Below are 16,024 nucleotides of genomic sequence, written 5' to 3'. Positions count from 1 at the left end.
CGGACTCTCAACCTAATGCTAGTAATCCGAATGATGAAGCTAGACAAGCTTTCTATAGCGTGATGAATGATTGGTTCAACCAATACATTCGAACTAATACGATTGTTCCACAACCTCCATTCCCGACAAATACCACCCCCGCACCTACGATACCTCCAGTAGCTGACCAAATAAGGTCAAATAAGCCCCAGCTTGATGAAATCCGAAAACACGGGCTCTTGAATTTAAAGCTACGAGACGGCGATAATGCCGAAAAAGCTGAATTTTGGTTGGACAACACTATCCGGGTACTCGATGAGCTATCTTGCACACCCGATGAGTGCCTAAAGTGTACTATCTCCTTGCTACGTGATTCTGCCTACTATTGGTGGAATACGTTGACTTCTGTTGTGCCTAGAGAGCAAGTAACTTGGGAGTTTTTCCAAACCGAGTTTCGGAGAAAGTATATCAGTCAGAGATTTATGGATCAAAAACGGAAGGAATTTCTTGAACTTAAACAAGGTTCCATGTCGGTTACCGACTATGAACGAAAATTTGTGAGGCTTAGCCGGTACGCACGAGAATGCATTTCCTCAGAAGCCGTAATGTGTAAACCTTTTGAGGATGGACTAAATGATGATATAAAGCTGTATGTTGGCATCTTGGAAATCCGAGAATTTGTGGTACTTGTTGAGCGAGCTTGCAAGGCCGAGGAGCTCAGTATGGAGAAAAGAAAAGCTGAGGTGGGAGTAAGGGAGTTTCGTAAGAGGTCTTCGGGGAAGCCCTTCCCACAATCATCGAAGAAATTTAGAGATGGCTTGGGCCGATCTAGGGACACTTCGGGCTTTTCTAGACGAGATCGCGATCGACCCCCTGTGAGCACACGAGTCACTTCGATCGCCAGTGTTGGAAATGACCGTCGAGACAGAGCGGAATGCCGATGTGTGGTAAATGGCATTCGCGAGGCTGTAGGTTCCATGACCGCTCTGTTACAAGTGCGGGTCACCACCACTTTATCAAAGATTGCCCGAGATTGTCCGAACATAATGTAAATCGAGTGGGAAACCGGGTGCTACCATTGCTCGGGGTAGACCATCTAGGAATACGGGTAATGCTAGCGGCGGTCAGAGAGGATATAGAGATGCTACCACCAGATCCGAGGCTCGTGCTCTGCCAGGCTTATGCCATCTGGCGCGCGAGGATGCTTCCTCGCCGGATGTTATTACCGTACTTTCACTCTCTTTGATACTAATGTGATTGCTTTGATTGACCTGGTTCTACTCATTCTTATATATGCGAAACCTTAGCATCCAAAGAAGACTCTACCTATTGAGTCTCTTGAGTTCGTAATTCGGTGTCAAATCCCTTGGGTCGTTCGTGCTTGTTGACAAAGTGTGTAAGAAATACCCCTAGTAATTCGAGGTTCCTATTTTCCGCGGACTTGATGCTTTTTCCGTTCGATGAATTTGATGTTATTCTTGGTTTGGATTGGTTGACCGTGCATGATGCGGTTGTGAATTGCAAAAGCAAGACTATTGATTTGAGTGCGCAAATAACGAGATAATCCGAGTTGAGTCTACAGACTTAAAGGGGTTGCCACTGTAATATCGCAATGTTGGCCCGAAATATGTAATAAAGGGTGCGAAGCATACCTTGCGTATACTTGATGACAAGGAATTGGAAAAGAAACCGAATCTGTGCGGTGGTTTGTGAATACCGGATGTTTTTCCGAAGAATTACCGGGTTTACCACCTGTTCGGGAAGTAGAGTTTGGTATTGAGCTTGTACCTGGGACTACGCCAATTTCGATAGCTCCGTATTGTATGGCACCAACCGAGTTAAAAGAATTGAAAGCTCAGTTGCAAGAATTGACAGATAGAGGTTTCGCTCGACCAAGTTTCTCACCTTGGGGTGCACCAGTATTGTTTGTGAAAAAGAAGGACGGAACCATGAGGTTGTGCATTGACTATCGTCAGCTGAATAAAGTGACGATAAAGAATAAATATCTGTTACCGCGTATTGATGACTTGTTTGATCAACTAAAGGGAGCCTCAGTGTTTTCAAAGATAGATTTGAGATCGGGGTATTACCAGTTGCGAATTCGAGATTCGGATATACCCAAACCGCTTTAAGCGAGATACGACCACTCGAGTTCTTAGTGATGCCGTTTGGGCTCACTAATGCCCTACGAGATTTATGGATTTGATGAATCGGATCTTGATGATGTTTGGACCGTTCGTAGTTGTGTTCATTGACGACATCTTGGTCTATTCAAGAGACGAGACCGAACATCTTGAGCACTTGAGATTAGTGTTGCAAATTTTACGGATAAGCGGTTATATGCTAAGTTCATGAGGGTGAGTTCTGGTTAAGAAAGGTTAGCTTCTTGGGTCACGTGGTATCCGCATCGGCTATTCGAGTTGACCCGAGCAAAATTTTAGCCATACTTAGCTGGAAGCCTCCGAGAAATATTAACGAGGTTCGAGCTTTTGGGACTTGCTTTTACTACCGATGGTTTGTAAAGGTTTCTCGATGATAGCCACACCCATGAAGCTACTTCAAAAGATGTTAAGTTTGAATGGACGGAAAAATGTCGAAAAGTTTTGATCAATGAAAACTTATTTGTGGAAGCTCAATTTTAGTGCAGCCCGAATCGGGCAAAGAGTTTGTCATCTATAGTGACGCCTCCCTACTTGGGTTAGGTTGTGTATTGATGCAAGAAGGTCGAGTTGTGGCCTATCGTCGAGACAATTAAAGCCACATGAGAAAAATTATCCGACCCATGATCTCGAATTAGTCGCCATCGTATTCGCTTTGAAAATATGGCGACATTACTTATTTGGTGAGAAGTGCCATGTATTTTCGGATCACAAAAGTCTCAAATATTTGATGACTCAAAGAGACTTGAATCTGCGACAAAGGCGTTGGCTTGAGTTGTTGAAAGATTATGAGCTGGTCATTGATTATCACCCGGAAAGGCTAATGTGGTTGCGGACGCCTTAAGCGGAAATCACTTTGCTTGCTTTACGAGCAATGAATGTACACTTGTCTGTTCTACCCGACAATGTGTTAGTAGCCGAATTAAAGGCCAAACCATTATAGATTCATCAAATTTGTGAAGCTCAGAAAGTCGACGATGAGTTGGTTACAAGACGGGCTGAATGTGTTCCGAATGTGGAATCGGAGTTTCAAATTGATGATGACGATTGTTTGAGGTACAGAAATCGGTTGTGTGTTCCAAGAAATTCAGAACTCATTTCGATGATTTTGAACGAAGCTCATTGTAGCCGAATGTCAATTCACCCGGGGAGTACAAAAATGTACCACGACCTAAGACGTCAGTTTTGGTGGCATGGTATGAAACGAGACATTTCCGATTTTGTTTCGAAGTGTTTAATATGTCAGCAAGTGAAGGCAGAACATTAAGTGCCTACGAGTTTGCTCCAACCGATCATAATACCTGAATGGAAATAGGATCGAGTAACGATGGATTTTGTATCTGGGCTGCCAGTGTCGGCAAGTAAGAAAGATGCGATTTGGGTCGTTTTTGATAGATTGACTAAGTCGGCTCACTTTATCCCGTGACGCACGGATTTTCAATGGATAAATTAGCTGAATTGTATGTTTCTCGATTGAGATTACACGGGGTACCTATTTCTATCGTGTCGGATAGAGATCCGAGATTCACCTCACGATTTTGGAAGAAATTGCAAGAAGCTTTGGGTACCAAGCTGCATTTTAGCACCGCTTTTCATCCACAAACAGATGGTCAATCCGAGCGGATAATTCAGATACTTGAGGATATGTTGAGATGTTGCATCCTCGAGTTTAGTGGTTCATGGGAACGGTATTTACCTTTGATTGAATTCGCTTCCAACAATAGTTTTCAATCAAGTATTAAGATGGCACCTTACGAGGCTTTGTACGATCGAAAATGCCGTACGCCATTGTTTTGGACCGAGCTCGGTGAAAGTAAAATTTTCGGAGCGGATTTGATTAAAGATCTTTGAAGCGAAAGTAAGAATAATTTGTGAAAGTCCGAAGCGACATCGGATCGTCGAAGTCCTACGCGGATTTAAAACGAAGAGATATTGAGTATCAGGTGGGAGACAAAGTGTTTCTTAAGGTGTCGCCTTGGAAAAAGATACTCAGATTTGGTCGTAAGGGCAAATTGAGTCCGAGATTCGTTGGGCTGTATGAGATCTCCGAACGAGTTGGCCTAGTTAAATATAGGTTGCTTTTACCCCCTGAACTCGAAAGGATCCACAACATTTTTCATGTTTCGATGCTTCGACGTTACAGATCCCATCCTTCACACGTAATAAACCCCTCCGAGGTCGAAATTCAAGCTGATATGAGTTATGAAGAAGAACCGATTCGTATCCTAGCTCGTGATGTGAAGCAGTTGCGAAACAAAAGGGTTCCGTTAGTAAAAGTGTTATGGCTCAAACACGGGATGGAAGAAGCTACTTGGGAACCCGAGAACTCTATGAAAGAGCGATACCCAAACCTATTTACCGGTAAGATTTTCGGGGACGAAAATTTCTTAAGTGGGGGAGAGTTGTGACAGCCCTAAAGTGACCCTAGTCAGAAAGCGGTTTTGGGACCGCTAGACCGAGTCACCAAATTATTTGAATATGATATCTATTGTCTAAAATATGTGATTATGAATGTGTGAAGGTTTTAAGCTTCGATTTAGTAAATTGCATGTGAAATTAGTCGATAGGACTTATGTGTGACACTTTTGAGATGTGATAGGTAAATCTATAAGGATCTATTAGTGCATGTAATCAAAGGGGTGGACTTGCATGTCAATTTCCCCCTTTTTAATTGCTAGTGGCCGGCCATGACAAAGGGTGATTGGCAAAACATGTCATAAAACATGTTGTGACAATGGTGTATGTTAGGAAAAATAAAATAAGGAGTATGGGTAATAAAGAAATGGGAAAAAAAAAAGAATGGTGTGAGTGTTTCCCCCCATTGCTTAGTGAGTTGAGGAAAGAAGAAAAAAAAGTGTCCATCATTTTTCACTTCTTTTGGCTGAAAATTCTAAGGAAGAAAGAAAACAAGTTGTGTTCTTTGGTTCTTCTTGGCCGATTTGAGAGGGGGAAGAAAGGAGTGAAGCAATCGATCATCTTAGGTCGCTATTAAGGTAAGGAAGTTGATACTAGTTCTTGAAATCCTAGTTGATTTTGAGTGAGATATCAAGTTATTGTTGGTAACCCATGTTGAAATTGTGATTTTGGAATAAGTAAGGTTTTCGGCTATGGAGATTAATAAGGGTGATGGTTGTGTTTCATGCTAAATCTTGATGATTATGAGTTCCTTTCTTGGGTCTACCTTAGATCCATGAAGTATATTTTTATTTGGTGTTGTTGGAAGTATCAGCCATGGTATATCCATAAGCATGATTTATGCTTATTGCATGATAGGTAAGATTTGTGTTTTGAATATATGTTTATATTTGGTTATAATCAACTTGTGATTCGGCTCTTGCACATATATATATATATATGTTTGCACATGATGGTATGACATAAATACTATCTCAAGGTATATATTTACATATGATGATGTTTCGGTTATGAAGTAAATGATTGATGCGTATTGAGTTACAATATGTAATGCGTTAGTTAGTAAAATGTATGCCATTTATGTGTGATATTAAGTATATAATTGGCCTCAATGTGGACATGCATATTCGGCCACATGAGGTGGATTGGTGTGCATGCATTCGGTTAGAGGCAAGCATATTGATGCCTATTCTTGGCTTAGATAATCGGCTAAAAGAGAGTGTGGACTATTGTGTTGAGTTAGATTCATGACTTCGTACATATGTGACTTTAATGTCTAATGAATATATATGGGCTAAATACCTTGAGTTCCTCTTTTTGATACTCAAATGATTAAATCAATTTGTTTGTCAATTTAAGCTCAAGAGCAAAGGGGAACTAAATCCGATAAAGGGAAGGAAAAAGTGGTCGAATAGCCATCGAAATCGTTCGACAACATCCGAGGTAAGTTTTCGAGTAATGGAACTTAGATTATGATTTGATTAGATCATGTTTTAAGCAAATCAAAATCATGCTCTTTATGTGTGGCTATTGAGCCAAATTGCAAGTGTGAAAAGTGCCCTGTGTTTGAGTTTTGCTAATGAAAATGAAATACGAATGTGTCATGATTTATTGATAAATGTACATGGTTATTCGAATGATGTCCGGCTAAGTCCGAAGGCTTTGTGCTAAGTGACTATATCCGGACTAAGATCCGAAGGCATTCGTGCGAAGTTACTAAATCCGACTAAGATCCAAGGCATTTGTGCGAGTTACTAAATCCGGGTTAAGTCCCGAAGGCATCTGTGCGAGTTACTATAACCGGGCTATGTCCCGAAGGCATTTGAACGAGTAGCTATATCCGGTTAAACTCCGAAGGTACGTGATTCGGGAATGAATGAACTTGCTGTAAAAATTTCAGTTAATACGCTTGTGAAATCCCAACAATGAGGTATGTTTCGTATGTGCTTTGAATTAGTTGAGCCCTTACAAATAAGTATTCGCTCAGTTGATAAATGAGCTACCGGCCTTTGGCTAAGTTGATCTTTGTGTATGAATATAAGGGTTGGTAATGTGAAGTAAGTATGATATTGAGAATTTGTGCATATGAAATTATCTGTTTAGCTACATGAATGCTATAATTTGGTTGTGTTTAAATTCATGGCTCAAACTTACTAAGCATTAAATGCTTACTCCGTTTTCTTTGATTTTCTATTTTATAGATTTTTGTTCTTCAGCTATCGGGCTCGGGATTTTGAAGTCGAAGTCGCCCACACTATCAAAGCTCCTCCTTGGTATACTATTTTGGTTGAACTTTGAAATGGCATGTATAGCACTACCCTTTTGTTGTAGGTCATGTACCTTTCGGTTTTGTGTAAATTTGGATAGCCATGCGAAAATGGCTTAAGTATACTTTGGGCATGGTATTATAATCATTGTATGTTGTTCATTAAGAGGTATGGAAATGTTTGGAAACGATTAGCCATTGGGATGGTTAATCATGATCATATTTTGTGCTATTTATGTTTAAGGGCTAGTTGAATCATGGAAACTATGAAATAGGTAAAGCCTACCTTAAAGACAGATGCTGATAGCTGCAGTGACGTGGATGTGAAAAATCACTAAAAATTTTAGGAATGGAATTAAATAGTGAATAAATTATGTAATTGAACCTTGACGAGTCTATTTTTCATAGGAGAGTAACGAAACGATCATATGAATAGTATGTTAAGAGATATTTAAGTTTTCGTGAGACAGGGCCAGAACAGTTTCTGGAGTCCCTGTTCCGACTTTGGAAATTCATTATAAATTGACCAGAGATAATTAGAAGTTATGCCATATATTTACAGATTCCTTTTCGAGTCTAGTTTCCGTAGAAATAAACGGCATCAGTATTGAAGCCCTGTACAGGGAGATATCCAAACTGTAATGCAGGAAGGCCAGTGTAGTGGCACCCTGTAACAGGGGAGACTTTAACTAATAAACTGTACTAATTGGCCCAACCAAAAATTCTAGGAAAAAAATTTGTAGATGCATATATGAGTCTAGTTTCAGGGAAAAATCACGAAACTAATTTTCAAGTTGTGGAACTCAAGATATGATTTTTAAGGTGACAGTGACACAGTTAGTCGGCTGTCTGGAAATTTTTAAAATGAACTGTGCAAGTAAGTGGATTAAGCCCGTTAACCCCTCGTGTCCGACTCCGGCGACGGTCTCGGGTACGGGGTGTTACAAAGATGGTAGTACCTAAGTATATGTTTGGATCGTTGGTGAGATCTGGGTTTTTTTGCTTGTGCAATGGCTCCATTGTTATCACATCGGAGTTCTATAGCATCTGATATACTAGGCACAACCCCTAGTTCAGTAATGAACTTCTTGATCCAAACCGCTTCTTTTGCTGCCTCACTAGCTGCAATATACTCAGCCTCTGTTGTAGAATCGGCTACTGTACTTTGCTTTGAACTCTTCCAGCTCATAGCACCACCATTAAGGCAAAACACAAAACTTGATTGTGATCGAGAATCATCCTTTTCGGTTTGGAAGCTGGCATCAGTGTAACCTTTTACACTTAACTCTTCCTCAGCTCCATATATTAGGAACGTATCCTTAGTTCTTCTTAAGTACTTAAGGATATTCTTGACTGTGGTCCAGTGACCTTCACCGGGATCTACTTGGTACCTACTCGTCATACTTAAGGCATATGAGACATCTGGACGGGTACATAACATGGCATACATGATAGATCCAATAGCAGAAGCATATGGAATTTTACTCATACGTTCTCTCTCTTGTGGAGTTGTAGGACACATTTCCTTCGAGAGTGAAATACCATGTCTCATAGGTAGGAATCCTCTCTTAGATTCTTCCATATTGAACCTTATCAATACTTTATCTATATATGTACCTTGACTTAGACCTAGTAGTCCTCTTGATCTATCTCTATAGATCTTGACTCCTAAGATGTAAGTGGCTTCGCCCAAGTCCTTCATAGAAAAACAACTTCCTAACCAAGTCTTAATAGACTGTAAGGTAGGTATGTCAGTGCCCATGATAAGTATGTCATCCATATACAGTACCAAGAATGTGATTGTGTTCCCACTAACTCTCTTGTAAACACATGGCTCATCTTCATTTTTGATAAAACTAAACTCTTTGATTGCATCGTTAAAACGAAGATTCCAACTTCGAGAAGCTTGCTCTAATCCATAAATGGATCTTTGTAACTTACATATCTTTCCAGCATCCTTTGGATCGATAAAACCTTCAAGTTGTGTCATATACACATCCTCTTCAAGTTTCCCATTAAGGAAAGCTGTTTTGACATCCATCTGCCAGATTTCATAATCATGAAATGCAGCTATGGCGAGCAAGATCCTGATGGATTTAAACATAGCTACAGGAGAAAAGGTTTCATCATAGTCAACACCATGAATTTGGCAAAAACCTTTAGCGACTAATCGCCCCTTGTATGTTTGTACATTACCATCCATGTCAGTTTTCTTTTTGAAAACCCACTTGCACCCTATAAGTTTAACCCCTTCGGGTGGGTCAACCAAAGTCCAAACTTAGTTTTCATACATGGAATCCATCTCAGATCTCATGGCCTCAAGCCATTTCTCAGAGTCTGGGCTTGCCACCGCTTCTTGATAAGTCCTAGGGTCATTTTGATCTATAAGAAGAATGTCACCATGCGTTGTAATGAGAAATCCATATCTCTCAGGTGTATGGCATTCTCTTAAAGATCTACGCGGTGGTTGTGTTTCTACAGCAGTTACTTGTTCCTCAATTTCTTGTGGAATTTGCTATTGTTCTATCTCTGGTTTAGTGGTATCTTGTGATTCTCGAATTTCTTCAAGTTCAATCTTTCTCCCACTTCCTTTTCTAGAAAAAAATTCTCTCTCTAGGAAGACACTAGTCCGAGCAACAAACACTCTGTTCTTAGTGGGATTAAAGAAATAATATCCTTTGGTTTCTTTCGGATACCCCACAAAGATACACCTTTCAGATTTGAGTTCAAGCTTAGTAGACGTCTGACGTTTCACATAAGCTTCGCAACCCCAAATTTTCATAAAAGACATACTGGGACTGTAACACCCCGTACCCGAGACCGTAGCCGGAGTCGGACACGAGGGGTTTGCAGACTTAAATCACTCGCTTTCACAGTCCATTTTAAAGATTTCCAGGCAGTTGGCTAACTGCGTCACTGTTACTTAAAAATCATATCTTGAGTTCCAACACTTGAAAATTAGTTTCGTAATTTTTCCCTGAAACTAGACTCATATGTCCATCTACAGATTTTTTTCTAGAATTTTTGGTCAGGCCAATTAGTACAGTTTATTAGTTAAAGTCTCCCCTGTTACAGGGTACGACTACACTGACCTTCGTGCATTATGATTCGGATATCTCCCTGTACAGGGCTTCAATACTGATGCCGTTTGTTTCTATAGAAACTAGACTCAAAAAGGAATCTATACATATATGGCATGGCTTCTAAATGTCTCTGGTTAATTTATAATGAATTTCCAAAATCAGATCAGGGAATCCAGAAACCGTTCTGGTCCTGTCTCACGAATACTTCAACATCTCATAATATACTGTTCATATGAGCTTCTCGTTACTTTCCTATAAAAATAGATTCATCAAGGTTCGATTGCATAATTTATTCGCTATTTAATTCCATTCCTACTATTTTTAGAGATTTTTCACATCCACATCACTGCTGCTGCCAGCATCTATTTTTAAGGTAAACTTTACCTATTTCATGATCGTCCATGGATCAACTAGAGTTTGTCATACATATACCAAAAGTGATCATGAATAACCATTCCCATGACTAACCGTTACCGACATTTCCATACCTCTCGACGGACAACATACAAAACGATTATAATGCTATGATCAAAGTATACTTAAGCCATTTTCGCATGGCTATCCAAATTTACACAAAACCGAAAGGTACATGACCTACAACAAAAGGGTAGTCCTATACATGCCATTTCAAAGTTCAACCAAAAATATACCAAAAGGAGCTTTGATAGTGTGGGTGACTTCGACTTCAAAAATCCCGAGTCCGATAGCTGACGAACCAAAATCTATAAAACAGAGAATCAAAGAAACGGAGTAAGCATTTAATGCTTAGTAAGTTTTAAGCAGTGTCAACAGATAACAATCAAATTATAACATAGTTGTTCGTATTTTTATTTTACTCTTCCTTCGGGCATACCATCCCTTTACCGAATATGCACATCTCATCATATATAATAGGCAGATAAATTCTCACTTGATAGTGACCTCTTATGATCATAGGTACATTACATATTTGTACCTGACTTTCCACATTGACCAAATGCACAATAATCATAGAACAGTCTTATTGCTTTACTCACATGTGCATCACATAACGACCTTGTGATTTAGTCTAAATCAAACTTAAATATAATCTCAAAATACATACCTGACCAACTTAATGCATTGAACGTATTTATTACCAATTGTTAATGTGAAGTCGTATAATCTTACGCTTTACTTGAATCTTCAGCAAAACCTTTAGTTCGGGGCTTACCTGGACAAAATCTCCACATGTAGTCATCGGGTCTTTAGAGCTCGGATATAGTACGAGCACGAAGCCTACGGACATTAATCAGTGATAATATTTGTGACAGCCCAAAATTGAATGTGGTTGCGGATGCCTTAAGTCGTAAATCATTATTCGCTTTACGAGTGATGAATGCAAACTTGTCTGTTCTACCCGACAATGTGTTAGTAGCTGAATTGAAAGCCAAACCACTATTGATACGTCAAATTCGTGAAGCTCAGAAAGTCGACGATGAGTTGGTTGCAAAACGGGCTGAGTGTGTTCCGAACAAGGACTCGGAATTTCAAATCGATGATGACGATTGTTTGAGGTTCAAAAGTCGTCTGTGTGTTCCAAAGAATTCGGAACTTATTTCGATAATTCTGAACGAAGCCCATTGTAGCCGAATGGCAATCCACCCGGGGAGTACGAAGATGTACAACGATTTGAAACGTCGGTTTTGGTGGCATGGTATGAAACGAGACATCTCCGACTTTGTTTCGAGATGTTTAATATGTCAACAAGTGAAAGCGAACATCAAGTGCCTTCAGATTACTTCAGCCGATCACGATACCCGAGTGGAAATGGGATCGAGTCACCATGGACTTTGTATCCGGACTGCCATTGTCAGCGAGTAAGAAGGATGCGGTTTGGGTCGTGGTAGATAGATTGACTAAGTCGGCTCACTTTGTCCCCGTACGTACGGATTTTTCAATGGACAAACTAGCCGAATTGTATGTTTTTCAGATTGTGAGATTGCACGGGGTGCCTATTTCCATCGTGTCGGATAGAGATCCGAGATTTACCTCGCGATTTTTGAAAAAGTTGCAAGAAGCTTTGGGTACCAAGTTGCATTTCAGCACCGCCTTTCACCCCCAAACCGATGGTCAATCCGAGCGGATAATTCAGATACTTGAGGATACGTTGAGATGTTGCATCCTCGAGTTCGATGGTTCATGGGAGCGGTATTTGCCGTTGATTGAATTCGCTTACAACAACACTTTCAATCAAGTATTAAGATGGCACCCTACGAGGCTTTGTACGGCCGTAAATGCCGTACACCATTGTTTTGGACCGAGCTCGGTAAAAGCAAAATTTTCGGTGGATTTGATTAGAGATGCTGAATGAGAAGTGAAAGTAATCCGTGAAAGTCTCAAAATAGCCTCCGATCGTCAGAAGTCGTACGCGGATCTGAAGCGTAAAGTCATCGAGCATCAGGTGGGAGATAAAGTGTTTCTCAAGGTTTCACCTTGGAAAAAGATACTCAGATTCGACCGTAAGGGCAAGTTGAGCCCGAGGTTCATCGGGCCATATGAGATATCCGAGCGAGTCGGTCCAGTGGCATATCGTCTGATTTTGCCCCCTGGACTCGAAAAGATTCATGATGTCTTTCATGTTTCGATGCTTCGACGCTATAGATCTGATCCATCGCACGTGATTAGTCCATCAGAGGTTGAAATTCAAGCCAATATGAGTTATGAGGAAGAACCGATTCGTATCCTGGCACGTGAAGTGAAAGAGTTGCGAAACAAGCGGGTTCCGCTAGTGAAAGTGTTATGGCTCAAACACGGGATAGAAGAAGCTACTTGGGAAACCGAGAACTCTATGAAAGAGCGATACCCAACCCTATTTACGGTAAGATTTTCGGGGACGAAAATTTCTTAAGTGGGGAGAGTTGTGACAGCCCAAAATTGACCCTAGTCGGAATGTGGTTTCGGTACCATTAAAACCGAGGCATAAAAATAATTTAAAATTTATTTTGATGCCTATAATATGTGTGTGCTCATGTGTGAATTTTGAATTCTTTGATTTAGTTAATTTGATTGTGAATTGAAAGAAAAGGACTCATGTGAAAGGATTTAAAATATGTAGCTAATTTCAAGAGGTTAATAAAGGAATGAAGCAAAATAAATGGAGTTGCATGTCAAATACTCCATTTATTTTGAATGAGTGGCCGCCATGTCTAGATTATGGGCAAGGGACATGTTTCCAACATGTTTAGTTAGTGCATTATGTAGAAAGAATTAAGAAATGAAAAAAAATGAGCATGGATGCCCCCATGGTGCCGTAGCTAGAGAGAAAGAAAGAAAAAAAGTTGTCATTCATCCTTTCTTTGAGCAAAGACTAAGAAAGAAAAAACAAAAAATTGTTCATCTTTTCCCTCCTTCCTTTGGCGAAATTCCTAAGAGGAAGAAGAGATTTTTGCTTCATTTTCTTTGTTTAGAAGAGATCTAGAAGGAGATTTGGCTAAACTTGCATCAAGATTAAGGTATGTATGAGGTTGTGTCATGAGATTCATGCTTGTTTTTCTTGCTAACTTGATGTGCATGTTAGCCATGGTTCAAATCCTTGTTATGCCATGAAAAATGGTATTTGGCCAAGGTTGATATTGTGTTAAAGCCATTGCATGCTAAATGTGAAGCTTGCTAATGATGCATGCAATGATGGATTGACTACTCTTGAAATTTCTTTGTAGCAATCTTGAGTAAGACATTGAGCTCTTTGTTTAACCATGACCAAAGTTCAATGGGGTATGGTTGTGATGTATTCGGCCATGATGCATTCATGAGCATGATTTATGCTTGTGACTTGATTGGTAAAAATTTGTGTTTTAGAGGGTTATGAACACCTTGAGATTCGGCCATGCACCTATATGTGTATATATGTTTGCACATGATATTTTGATTATGAAGAAAGTGATAAATATGTTTGTTTAAAGAAGAAATTTGTTGAAGAATGTTGTGAAATTTGCATGTACATTCGCCTAGTACATGTATAGTGTGAAAAACCTTGAAATTATTTTTGATTTTGTGTATTTATGACCATGTGTAATCGGCCACATGAGTAATTTGAGCACTTGATGTTATGTTAAAATTCTTGAGCTTAAATATATGGATGTATGTATATGTGGCCATATAATGGCGTTTTGGTTCAAAGGTTGAATGATAAATTATAATAAAGTGAGATGATATGAGATGCGAATGTGATTTACTAGTAAACATTATTGATAGAAATATTGAATACTTCTACTTGTATTCATTAAGCTCAAGAGCAAAAGGAGCTAAATCCGATAAAGGGAAGGAAAAAGTAGTCGAATAGCCATCGGAATCGTTCGACAACATCCGAGGTAAGTTTTCGAGTATCGAAACTTAGATTTTGATTTGATTGAATGAAGTAATAAGCAATCGAAATTCTGCCCTTGTATATGGCCATTGAGCCGAAATGATATTTTTGTTAAGTGAATTGTGCATAAAAGTTTTGTTGTGAAAATGAAACAAAGATGTGTATGAATGTTCGAGTGATATCCGGCTAAGCCCAAGGCAATTGTGCGAGCTATGATATCCGGCTAAGCCCAAGGCAATGTGCGAGCTATGATACCGGCTAAGCCCAAGGCAATTGTGCGAGTTGTGATATCCGGGTTAAGTCCCAAGGCATTTGTGCGGGTTACCATAACCGGCTATGTCTCAAGGTGTTTTGAACGAGTAGCTATATCCGGATAAACTCAAGGTATGTGATTTGAAATTTATAAGCTGCTGGAAAATTTTCAGTTATTGCATTTGTGAAATCCCCAACAAGGTATGTTTTGTGTGTGCTTTGCACACTATGAGTAAATGCGTACGAATAATCGCTCTAATGATAAATGAGCTATCGGCATTAACTAGGCTGTTATTTGTGTATGAATATAAGAGTTGGGATTGTGAAGTAAGCATGTCTTTGAGAAATTGTGCATATGAATTATTGTTTAGCTACTTGAATGCTATGCTTTGGTTGTGTGTATATTATGGCTCGAAACTTACTAAGCATAAATTGCTTACTCCGTTTCTTTGTTTCTCTGATTATAGATTTTGCTCGTTAGCGATCGGATTCGGGATCATAGAAGTTGAAGTCAACCACACTATCAAAGCCCTTTTGGGTACTCCTTTAGTTGAGTTCGGATATGGCATGTATAGAACTACCCTCGGTTATTTTTAAGTACTTGTGATGTATATGTGTACGGCCATGCGAAAATGGTTCGTAATAGTGGAGTATGGAATTAGACCATTTGTGGTTTGTAATTATATATGGTTTCATGATGTGATTATGGATTGGAATGGGAGTGTTGGTCACATGATCAGCCATTGGAATGGCTAAATATGATCATATGTGGACCCATGTATGGCAAGACCATAGTTGGCCCATGGAGACTACAAATTAGGTAAAGCCTACCTTAAAAACAGATGCTGCCAGCTGCAGTGATGTGGATGGGGAAAATCACCAAAATTTGTAGGAATGGTGTTAAATAGTGAATAAATTATGCGATCGAACCTTGACGAGTCTATTTTCATATGAAAGTAACGAAATGATCATATCATCAGTATACCGAGAGATATTAAAGTTCTCGTGAGACAGGGCCAGAACGGTTTCTAGGTCCCCTGTCGCGACTTTATAAATTCACTATAAATTATCCAGAAAGAATTAGGAGTCATGCCTTATATTTGAAGATTCCATTTTGAGTCTAGTTTCATAAGAAACAAACGACACCAGTATTAAAGCCCTGTACAGAGAGATATTCAAGTTGTAACGCGCAAAGGGCAGAGCAGTCGTTCCCTGTAACATGGGTGACTTTAACTAATAAAATGTACTAATTGGCCTGACCAAAAATTCTAGAAATAAATCCATGGAAGGATATATGAGTCTAAATTCAGGGAAAATTTACGGAATCAGTTTCCGAGTTTTGAAACTCGAGATATGATTTTTAAGGCGACAGTGACGTAGTTTTCCAGCCTGTCTGGAAATGCCAAATTGGGCGGTGCTTTAAGAGGACTTGGCTCGTTAACCCCTCGAGTCCGACACCGGCGATGGTCTCGGGTTTGGGGTGTTACAATTTTATTGGTATCAGAGCCACGGTTTAGTCGATTCTAGGACTACCGTGATATGT

The 16,024-nt window shown here is 39.7% G+C and overlaps 1 protein-coding gene across 1 annotated transcript in view; it reads right to left on the bottom strand.

Moving 5' to 3' along the window:
- Positions 1-8,308, bottom strand: part of LOC128291593 (secreted RxLR effector protein 161-like) — a 41,237-nt gene extending 32,929 nt beyond the window's left edge. Inside the window, exon 1 of the mRNA XM_053026773.1 lies at positions 7,779-8,308. Coding sequence (XP_052882733.1) covers positions 7,779-8,308 — 530 coding nt within the window. The remainder of the gene's footprint in view (positions 1-7,778) is intronic.
- Positions 8,309-16,024: the final 7,716 nt, after the last annotated feature.

This window comes from Gossypium arboreum, chromosome 4, assembly GCF_025698485.1.
Source record: "Gossypium arboreum isolate Shixiya-1 chromosome 4, ASM2569848v2, whole genome shotgun sequence".
Classification (NCBI taxonomy): Eukaryota; Viridiplantae; Streptophyta; class Magnoliopsida; order Malvales; family Malvaceae; genus Gossypium; species Gossypium arboreum.
The sequence above is the reverse complement of the archived record's forward strand: the minus strand, read 5'-3'. Positions and strand labels throughout refer to the sequence as shown.